Genomic DNA, 11,649 nt, shown 5'->3' on the forward strand with positions numbered 1-11,649 from the left:
CTCCCTTCCTTGTATACAGATTTTTGTGTTCTTCCCGGAGCTCTCCGCTCCTGCTTCCCTTCCACAAACACCCTCCGCCGCCTGACGAGGTCCGCGCTCCTCGCCCCGGGGCATTTTTGCGTGCGGCCCAGATTGTTTGATTGATAGGGAACGGAAAAAGAGGGATTTTGAGTGACAGCTTACCTGAGTGCCAATCTTCGTCACACTGACAAGCGGCTGCAGCAATCGGGACCCGCAGTTGTCGCGTTGCGTCATCGCGTAAGGGCACGCAGGGGCGCTTGGCTCATGAATATGTATGAGGTGGGCGGAGACTTGACGTCACCAGCCTGTCCCTCTTGGCTCTTCAGCTTCAAACGCCATTTACTGCCCCCGTTTGCTCAACACATTCCCGATGTGTATCTCACACTTCACACTCCTTTACGCAGATATTCGGTCACCATATAGCGTTCTTTTAGTGGTCGACAATGAGCATCTATTATTATGTGTATTAATTCATACACATAATAGGTGCTCATTGTCTACCACTAAAACAACGCCAGCTGGGGTAATTAGGACTGTGTGCAAGCAGGCAGGCGAAGGGTGCGGAAATGTAATAATTAAAATAGAAACACAGCTAAACCACTTGCACACTCAGCTCTATTCAAATGCCCCCCTGAGGCAGAACGGCAGCGTTTGATCTGTGCCTATCCATGTATACGCCTATTCCTTTAGAGAAGACCAAACAGACTTCATTTCCCACTTCTGTGCTTTAATAATATAACATTTTAACAGCAGCATTGCATGCAGATCTGACAGGTGAGGGAATGATCATCATCTTGAAGCAACATAAAGGCCAACTCCTCTAGTGTCGGATGGAGGACGGCTGCGGGAGACGGAACTTGGCCATCTCCACGTCCAGGTCTGAGAAGGTGTGCGGCGTGTAGCTGTGGTGCTGGCAGTTCTTATAAGTGCTGTTGTCAAACGGCTCATCGGGCTCTGCAGGTGCCGCTGCTGCAGCCTCTGCAGAAAAGAAAAAGGCATGTAAGAAAGCAGAGTCTGGCACAAAGCAGAGTTTACAGATCTCCCTACTATTCATGCATTACAACTAAAAAGCACAAGGTACTGGATCTCCTCCATGTCCCCGAAACAGATTTTCAGGCAACAAAAACTGTGATTACCACTTGAGAGCCACTTCTGATGAGCTATACAATTAGAAAAGAAATGTGGCTTGCTTTGTAAATATTTTAAAAGACTTTTGAAGGGTAGCAGATTTACATATTCACACATGCTGACAAAGGTGGTTTATTGTGGGGCATTTCCTATCGCGGTAGGCCACATTACCCCCAACAGTGTGGAGACACACTGGTGTGAAAAGCCTGGAGGCTCATGCTCCTGAGACCACAGTGTGTGAGGCTGCAGACAAAGACAGCTCTTACTCCAGAAACAGGGATACTGGCAGAGGAAAGTAAGCATGATGGGATCGAAAAAAGGGCATTTGATCAAACTCAGAGTGTGCAATTAAACAGAAGTGCATCATTTTCTTGAAATGACTTTCACATCTAAATGGTCTGGAAACCCCTTGCATGCTGTGACAGTAAGGTTATTAACAACATGTGAGACACGTTGACATTTCTCATTCAACACCGTGCTTACCCCAACTTTCAGGGCAAAGAACTGATTTACAGATTATTTTTAAAAAGGAAGACAAATGAACAAGTGGTGAAATCTATGACGTGAGGAGGAAGTTGTTCCAGGAGGCAGAACTAGCAGCAGCAGAGAAGTGTTACACATTACTTGGCGTAAGCAGGAATGTTTAGGATTTCGATCTGTGAGATCATTGGTAAACATTGGCTGCTACATTCTAACCAGTTTGACACAGTATTCATATCTCGACTATGATCCAATGATCCACTGTGTAATCCTGCTCCCTGGAATACTTCCACCGACTCCAACTGGTCCCAGCTTCATGTGCACTCTAGCATTACTGTTAGCAATAGCATTACCTGGCACAAGGAATCCAGACAATGGCATTATTACCTGTAACCTTAACTCAGAAAACCATATTTCATACAGACACCAATGAGCATTTATAAAAAATAAATAAAAAAAGAGAAATATACTGGGAGATGGATGATGGCAACTGCTGGAATGCAAGTGAGGGGGAGTTTTTAAATAAAGATTTGAGTCATTAAAAGAGGAAGAAAGCAGAAACAAGAGCAGAATTAGTGAGACGTGTTGGGACCAACACGTCTCTTTGGTCATAGCCGTGTGGGCGGGGCTAAATTAGCAGAAGGCAAGCAAAGGAAATGTAAAATGCAGAAAACACAAAGAAAAGGAATGCATGTGCAAGCATTAAAGTACATGTACACTCCATCCAGCCCATGCAAAATCAGCACTGAACACCAAGGACACCGGAGGTTAGCGGTCACAGGGGTGGACCAGAAGCAAACCGAGACGCCGTTTCAAAAAATCCAGGGATGATATGAGGGAGTTGGTCCTATAACAACACTAACAGTATAGAGAGAATATGGTCATCGGTAGGGGCTTAGAGGTCCACAGAGAGGAAAGGGGAGGTAGATATTTGGAATAGAGCGGTGTAGCGTGTACCCTCAAGCGGCTCAACAGGTTCAGCTGGGGCGTCCGCCTGCAGCTCCTCTCCTGCAGCTTCAGCCACCGCTGGAGCCGGATCCACCAGCTCCTCTGTGCTCGCCACAGGGGCAGAGACCTCAGCTGCAGCCTCAGCTTCTACTGGGGCAGCTTCTACTGGGGCAGCTTCAGCTTCTACTGGGGCAGCTTCAGCTTCTACTGGGGCAGCTTCAGCTTCTACTGGGGCAGCTTCAGCTTCTACTGGGGCAGCTTCAGCTTCTACTGGGACAGCTTCTACTGGGGCAGGGTCCACCAGCTCCTCGGTGCTCTCCACGGCTGCCTTGCCAGTGGCTTCAGCAGAGGCTTCTACTGGGACGGCTTCAGCAGCGGCTTCAGCAGCGGCTTCAGCAGCGGCTTCAGCACTCTCTGTGGTTTCTACTTGAGCGTCAGCCTGGGCTTTTTCTGGAGATGCAGGCTCAACTTGAGCTGGGGGTTTTACTTGGGCCTCTGGGATGGCAGGAGATGGACCGTCTTCTCTTACTTGAGGAGCGGAGTCCACTGCAGCTTCAGCTGAAACTTCTGGGCTGGTCCCAGTGTCTTTGGTGGCAGTGCAGATCTCAGGAGCTGGGTCCACTAACTCCTCGGAGCTAACAGCGGGGGCTTGAGCTGCTACCACTGCTGGAGCGGCCTGCTGTGCTTCCTCAGCAGCACAAGCGGGAGCAGCTTTAGGTTCTGCTGGAACTTCCCTCTTAGCTTCATTAGTGTCTTCCTTCACCTCTGAAGGGTTCTCCTGGACTTCTTTCACACTGGATTCTGACACCTCTGCTGGTGAAGTCTTGGTTTCGGCCTCCACTTCGGAGTCAGAGTCGGAGTCGGAGTCAGAGTCAGAGTCGCTGGACGATGAGGATGAAACTGCATCGTCTGTGGCGGCGACTGGAGTGTTGTCTGGTGCATCGACCAGGGGCTCAGCAGCTAAGGGAGCTGCATCAGCAATAACCTGAGCAACATCTGGCTCACCAGCTAGGGGAGTTGCATCAACTGCAAGTGGAGTTGCATCAGCAATAACCTGAGCAACATCTGCCTCAGCAGCTAGGGGAGTTGCATCAGCAATAACCTGAGCAACATCTGCCTCAGCAGCTAGGGGAGTTGCATCAGCAATAACCTGAGCAACATCTGCCTCAGCAGCTAGGGGAGTTGCATCAGCAATAACCTGAGCAACATCTGCCTCAGCAGCTAGGGGAGTTGCATCAGCAATAACCTGAGCAACATCTGCCTCAGCAGCTAGGGGAGTTGCATCAGCAATAACCTGAGCAACATCTGCCTCAGCAGCTAGGGGAGTTGCATCAGCAATAACCTGAGCAACATCTGCCTCAGCAGCTGGGGGAGCTGCTGCCTCTGACTCAGCTCCAGCTGGTTCACTGGTAGCGGTGGGAGCACTGGGCTGGGCCACTGGTTCAGTGTGTGTTGGGAACAGGCCGGGCTCTGAAAGCCGAGCTGGGAAGAGAACGGCGGTCTTATAAGCGAGCAGCGTGGCCCTCTCGTCTGGAGCCTCTGCTGCTGAGGAAAAGGGAAATGGACGAGAGCGTTAAATAACACGAACATCCACACTGACTTCCAAACTTTCACACATTTCTTTTCCTGGAATTTTCCTAATGCAAAAAAAAGAATTAGCACAACACAATATGAATTTATTCAAATAAACTTATTGTAAACCTTGGTTAGATTGTACACTATGTATATACACCTTTTAATGCATCAGCAACACAAGCGTGACTGGAAGAGAAAGAACATTTTAGACCTTAGGGAACATTTTCTACACTGTAAAATAAAAAAGGTAACACATTAATCTTTAAAATCTGCATAACTCAATCACAAACAATATGTACACATGTAGTGTGTAACATTACGGACAAATGGAAGAAATTGTAAAACATCATTAATACACAATAGCCACCAGCTAGCAGAAGGTGAACCCCAACTTGGAGGTAGTCTAGGACCAAGCGGCCTTCAGGAGCCCTGCGGCCCCGTGGAGGCTCCCAACAACGGCCCCGTGGAGGCTCCCGGCAACGGCCCCGTGGAGGCTTCCAGCAACGGCCCCGTGGAGGCTGCCAGCAACGGCCCCGTGGAGGCTGCCAGCAACGGCCCCGTGGAGGCTTCCAGCAACGGCCCCGTGGAGGCTCCCGGCAACGGCCCCGTGGAGGCTCCCGGCAACGGCCCCGTGGAGGCTCCCAGCAACGGCCCCGTGGAGGCTCCCGGCAACGGCCCCGTGGAGGCTCCCAGCAACGGCCCCGTGGAGGCTCCCGGCAACGGCCCCGTGGAGGCTGCCAGCAACGGCCCCGTGGAGGCTGCCGGCAACGGCCCCGTGGAGGCTGCCGGCAACGGCCCCGTGGAGGCTGCCGGCAACGGCCCCGTGGAGGCTGCCGGCAACGGCCCCGTGGAGGCTGCCAGCAACGGCCCCGTGGAGGCTGCCGGCAACGGCCCCGTGGAGGCTGCCAGCAACGGCCCCGTGGAGGCTGCCAGCAACGGCCCCGTGGAGGCTGCCAGCAACGGCCCCGTGGAGGCTGCCGGCAACGGCCCCGTGGAGGCTGCCAGCAACGGCCCCGTGGAGGCTGCCAGCAACGGCCCCGTGGAGGCTGCCAGCAACGGCCCCGTGAAACATGGGAACGCAGCCGGAGAGATAGCAAGAAGCCAGCGCGCTGCAGACACACCAACTAGCTTTGACTTTCCTGATACAGGAAGGAAGACGTCTGTATTGGGTTCTGGACACAAATATTATTTGTGTGTCAGACTGTCAGAGTTTATATTTGATCTAAAATGACCTTTACTGAAGTTTTGATTATGTTCGTTTCATGCCCATCTTTCTTTATTGGAAATAAAGAATGTATTGCATTAGAAGTGCTATAGAAATACTGTGTATTATGATGATTATTACAAACTTCAAGAGGTCAACAGAATCCAATGGCCTTACTCTTGCTCACAGCCTTTGTCGTTGTCGCTGGCTTTGCAGGTTCTTCGGCCCGAGTGCAGAACCAGGCAGCCGAGCGGCTCCTCAGGACGGCCCGGTTCTCCAGCTGGAGACACTGCAGAAGAACACAGGCAGCGTTCTGCTGGGGGCCAAACATACACACAGAACCGCTTTCCATATGGAATATGCAGCAAAAACAGCAGGACCCCATATCATGTTAAACCCACTCATATAATGTTGGATGAGGTCATCGACGTAGTCAGACTGATGTGTATCTAACGGTGTAGAAGTCTTGTGGTGGTTTCGCAGTGTTTTGCTGTAAACTGCAGTGGTCAGTGTACCTAGGTGTGCAGTGCTCTGACATTGGCTTGTTCACTCCTTTTGTGGCACCAATGATTGATTGAGTTGAAAATCTAAATTTTATTCCCAGATTCCCTAGATTTTTAATATCTCTTCCATTGACATATTTGATGACATCTAGCTCTTCATTCAAAAGGAAGATGACATCATTGTTTACGTTATTATAATTAGTTGGAGGCAGGTCTGGGTGGTTTTCTGTGTGGGGTTTGCACATTCTCCCCGTGTCAGCGTGGGTTCTCCGGCATCCCACAGTCCAAAGACATGCAGCTCGGGTTAATTGGACTCTAAATTGCCCTGTGATAGCCGGTCCAGGTGAACCCTGCCTTCACCCAGGGCCAGGGTCAGGATCAGGCCTAAAAGGGTCAGGGTCAGCGTTAGGGTCAGGATCAGGCCTAAAAGGGTCAGGGTCAGGCCTAAAAGGGTCAGGGTCAGCATCAGGGTCAGGATCAGGCCTAAAAGGGTCAGGATCAGGCCTAAAAGGGTCAGGATCAGGCCTAAAAGGGTCAGGGTCAGGCCTAAAAGGGTCAGGGTCAGGCCTACAAGGGTCAGGGTCAGCATCAGGGTCAGGGTCAGCATCAGGGTCAGGGTCAGGCCTAAAAGGGTCAGGATCAGGCCTAAAAGGGTCAGGGTCAGCATCAGGGTCAGGATCAGGCCTAAAAGGGTCAGGGTCAGCATCAGGGTCAGGGTCAGACCTAAAAGGGTTAGGGTCAGCATTAGGGTGGGGATCAGGCCTAAAAGGGTCAGGGTCAGCATCAGGGTCAGGGTCAGGCCGAAAAGGGTCAGGGTCAGCATTAGGGTGGGGATCAGGCCTAAAAGGTTCAGGGTCAGCATTAGGGTGGGGATCAGGCCTAAAAGGGTCAGGGTCAGCATTAGGGTCAGGATCAGGCCTAAAAGGGTCAGGGTCAGGCCTAAAAGGGTCAGGGTCAGCATAGCAGGGTCAGGATCAGGCCTAAAAGGGTCAGGGTCAGCATAGCAGGGTCAGGATCAGGCCTAAAAGGGTCAGGGTCAGCATTAGGGTCAGGATCAGGCCTAAAAGGGTCAGGGTCAGGCCTAAAAGGGTCAGGGTCAGCATAGCAGGGTCAGGATCAGGCCTAAAAGGGTCAGGGTCAGCATAGCAGGGTCAGCGGCCCAGAAGAGATTAAGTGCTTTGGAGAAGGGAAAGCAATGTCTGGCTGTCTTTGAGGTATGGGAAGCATCAATGAAGAGCACTGCTTCCTGACAATATTGTGTTTGAATAATGTTGTTATAAATGTGATGAAGTAACTGAAGTTACCATAATCTATATTTAGATAGAGACATGCAGTGTTAGATAGTTCACATGTGTACTGACACGCAGCTCCTCCACCCGGAAGGGCTAGGGTTAAATAAAGTGTGACGTTGACATGGTTCTAACACATGTATGACGTCATGTGGGAGCTCAGGTTAGCTGTGGTTAAGCGTTGAGGACCGACGTCACTCGGTAAGCCATGTCTGCTGCAGCCCAGAAGAACCATGACGTCTCGGGGTCAGTGCGAAGGAGACAGCCGCATGAAGTGACGTACATGGCGGCCATGTCGGAGCAAATGTCCGCTGATCTCTCTGGAGGTGGTATTCCAACAGACGGCATGTCAAAGCATTAGAAGAGGAATCAATCAGTTTTACCTTGAGGGAACCCAGTCGCCCTAACCGCAGCAAGGAGGTCGCCATTTCGTGTCCCCAGTGTATTGGTCCGACCGGAAACTGGGACGTGAGAACAACAGTTCCACGATGATAAACTTCCCCGCCCTACGACCAGAGATCCGCTGCTTCTTCTTCTTCGTTTTCTTCTTCTTCTTCTTCTTCTTCTTCGAGGTTTAATGGGCGGGCGGCAAACAACGAATTGGTGCATTACCGCCACCAACTGTATGGGGTGTGGATCAGGCCGTCTAGTACTTCGGTTATTTAATAAGAGCAAGGCTCATTTTCTCAATACTATTCGTTAGTCTAAGATACTGAAATAGTACTTGCTAACACTTACTTCTTGAGTTCCTTTGCAGAAGATCTATTCTGTCAAAATGTACTTTTATCTTGCTGAGGTTTCCAATCAGCTGTCTTCTTCTTTGCTCATATTTCTTTCAGTGTACAATACCGCTCCATTGTTTCCCTTTGCCCACAGTCGTCATGTGTGCCTGCATCATGTGTTCCTACTTGTTGTTACGCCCAGTGAGTCCAGATCTAAGTCTTGATATGAGGGGTTCATCTCTTTTCTCCCTCTTTCCTCTGAACTCGGTCAACCATCGGCCTTTTCGTTCCTCCTCCCATTGCTTCTGCCACCTTTCCTTTACCTCTTTTTAGTTTTGGTTTCTGCTTTAATGAAGTTGACTGCTACATTTGTGCTGCTATTCTTTGAGGCTGCTTTTGGACCTTTACCTGCCATTTCATTTCCTTTGACAGCAACATGTGCTGTGCCCAGAGGAACACCACTGGCAAGCCCATCATTTGAATTGTGTATAATGTTTGTTGTATTTCAATGACTGGTCTACTGTCTGAAAGACTTTACTACTGCTGGCTAATGATGAACCGGAGTCTGAACAAATTATTGTCTTCCTGTGTACACTGATAATCCCTCCGTGATCATTTTACATGTGACACTACATTCTGGGACAATAAATGCTCCTCCCTTGTTCACTAAACTCTTTGATGCATCTGTAAAGGCCTGGACATACCTGTGGTGCCTGTCAATGTGTGTCTGTATAATATGCAAATGAAATATAGCCCCTCTCTGTACTCACTCTTGGTCTGACACCTGCTCTCTGCAACTGGGTGCTGAACTTCCTCTCAGGCAGACCCCAATGAGTCAGAGTTGTCAACCGCACATCTGACACAAGACCTGTGAGCACAGGGACCCCCAGGGCTGTGTACCGAGTCCCCTGCTGTACACCCTCTTCACATACGACTGTGTGGCCTCCCAGGAAAACACCAGCACCACCCAGCTTGCGGATGATATGACGGTCATTGGAATGATCACTGGTGGGGCTGAGGCGGCGTACAGAAGAGAGCTGGAGGAGCTGGTGGCCTGGTGTCGGGATAATAATCTCTCACGGACTTTGAGGCGCGCTCCCGCAAAGTCCTTGAGGGTTTAGGGGTGTCCCATTGTCACAACGTAGAGTGCTTGAGGGCTCTCTGGCAGACATGTTGAGCCCTTTATGATCCCTTTCCGTAAATCGGCATCAGATGCTGACTTTGCCTAAGGGAATTACCCACAAATCATTGTAATGTGACACAGCATGAAGAAGAGAAGAAGAAAAAAAGAAAAGGTAAACAAGGAGACACGTGGGCGTTCAGCCCGATAATATAATATAATACATTATAATACATCACACTACGTTATAATATGTTATCGGCGAGTCAGTGGCAGGCGCCGCTCAAGTGCCAGCACTCGTCAAAAGCTGACAAGCTGAGTGGGTGGAGACAAATTTCCAACAGGTCATCTGCCGTAAATCAGTTTTAGGATCATAGAATGGAGGAGCTGCGGGTTTTCTTCTTTTGTCAATCCTAAATGTACAGATAGATAGATAGATTATTTCATTTTGTTTAACCTTACACCACTTGGGGCGAACGGCTGTTGTCAATTAAGCAAAAGGTAAATATAATCAGGAGGATCAGTAGGACAGGTATTGCTGTAATGGCAAGAGCAAACAGTTTTTGAATGTGTGATAACTCATGATAACCTGTGATAATAAACATTATGATTTATTTTAGTCTACGGTTTAGTAAAATGGATTATGACAGAGAATGTCTCCACATCGTTAATTGTACGCATCTCTAAACTGAGCAAAAAGCAATGTAGTGGCCTTTTTTTGATAGGCAAGGGGTCACTACATATGATAACACGCATTTAGCGTGTTAACATATTGTGTACGGGCTTTTATTGTGAAGGGAAAAATGGAAAAGTGTGGAGGAGGTTGGAGTGAAGAGGAGAGAAGAATAGAATTCCGTACACAATATAATAGCTTACAATCGCTGTATAGTAATAGTGTGATGATAATAAAAACACACACAATATTGTAGCCTGCTGTGTATTAGTGTAGTAGTATTTGTGTAGCAACATATACAACGTAGGCTATAAAACAATCAGTACATAGTAGGGGCGAATGGCAGCGCTGTGATTGGTCCGCTCAGAACGTCATTTCCGGCAGTTGCTTTTTCCCAGCCTCGACCGGTTTAGTGGTCGTACAGACCACCTCCCTAAAGTCTTCTCTGTCGCCTGCGCTTCAACATTTGCAATATAAGCATTTGCTCTTCAATATTGATGAGCTCCAACTTTAATGCAGCCGCTCCAACTTGGTCGCCATTGTTTACTGTGACCGGAATTCGGCTAAAACCCCTGAAACCACACAGCCACACAGGCACACCCCCTGGCGGCATGGCGGTAATTGCAGAGCAACACGGTCCCTCGACGCAGAACTTCGAATGCTCAACGACGGAGAGCCATAAACTAGGCTTTAACCCTAGTTTATGGCTCTCCGTCAGCTGCTCGCTTGCCGCTGTTGAACGGCGACACGCCGCAGACACGTCGCAAACTCGTCACGCCTGCGCAGACACGCCGCAGACACGTCGCAAACTCGTCACGCCTGCGCAGACACGTCGCAGTCGCCGGCGAGTCGCCGCAGACACGTCGCAGACTCGGCGGCTGGCCGACGCCTGCCGCACGCTTGCCACTGGGTGCCGGTGCCACAAGGAGGTGCTCGGCCTTACTGAAAACGAGTAAATAGATCATTTAAAATTACTTCTCATCTCGTGAGGAAAACGTTCAAATCAGTGAATAAAAAGTAAACAATAAATACACAATTGTACACTATTTTTTTATGTAGTCACGTGATATGTTGCAGCAAAGTGCTGTTCATGTTCACCAGTTCAAGCCCTCACAGACTCTCACACTCAACCGCTTAGCAGCTGACCCTGAGGGTTTAGGGTGGAGATTGGGATTGGGCCGGAGTGTCATCAATGAGAGGAAGTGTCATCAATGAGAGGAGGTGTCATCAATGAGAGGAAGTGTCATCAATGAGAGGAAGTGTCATCAATGAGAGGAAGTGTCATCAATGAGAGGAGGTGTCATCAATGAGAGGAAGTGTCATCAATGAGAGGTAGTGTCATCAATGAGAGGTAGTGTCATCAATGAGAGGAAGTGTCATCAATGAGAGGAGGTGTCATCAATGAGAGGAAGTGTCATCAATGAGAGGAAGTGTCATCAATGAGAGGAAGTGTCATCAATGAGAGGAAGTGTCATCAATGAGAGGTAGTGTCATCAATGAGAGGAAGTGTCATCAATGAGAGGGAGTGTCATCAATGAGAGGGAGTGTCATCACTGAGAGGGAGTGTCATCAATGAGAGGAAGTGTCATCAATGAGAGGAAGTGTCATCAATGAGAGGAAGTGTCATCAATGAGAGGAAGTGTCATCAATGAGAGGAAGTGTCATCAATGAGAGGAGGTGTCATCAATGAGAGGAAGTGTCATCAATGAGAGGTAGTGTCATCAATGAGAGGAAGTGTCATCAATGAGAGGAAGTGTCATCAATGAGAGGGAGTGTCATCAATGAGAGGGAGTGTCATCACTGAGAGGGAGTGTCATCAATGAGAGGAAGTGTCATCAATGAGAGGAAGTGTCATCAATGAGAGTAAGTGTCATCAATGAGAGGAAGTGTCATCAATGAGAGGAAGTGTCATCAATGAGAGGAAGTGTCATCAATGAGAGGAGGTGTCATCAATGAGAGGAAGTGTCATCAATGAGAGGTAGTGTC

At 49.2% G+C, this 11,649-nt stretch overlaps 1 protein-coding gene across 1 annotated transcript; it reads right to left on the minus strand.

Moving 5' to 3' along the window:
• Nucleotides 1-737: 737 nt before the first annotated feature.
• Nucleotides 738-7,682, minus strand: ndufv3 (NADH:ubiquinone oxidoreductase subunit V3). Its single transcript, XM_079230999.1, has 5 exons — nt 7,532-7,682; nt 5,534-5,645; nt 4,581-5,324; nt 2,587-4,122; nt 738-999 (listed from the first exon to the last, which is right to left on the minus strand). Exons 1-5 carry the CDS (start codon nt 7,574-7,576, stop codon nt 842-844), a joined length of 2,595 nt encoding a protein of 864 aa, XP_079087125.1. The 5' UTR covers nt 7,577-7,682; the 3' UTR covers nt 738-841.
• Nucleotides 7,683-11,649: the final 3,967 nt, after the last annotated feature.

Source organism: Taurulus bubalis (assembly GCF_910589615.1).
Source record: "Taurulus bubalis genome assembly, chromosome: 15".
Lineage (NCBI taxonomy): Eukaryota > Metazoa > Chordata > Actinopteri > Perciformes > Cottidae > Taurulus > Taurulus bubalis.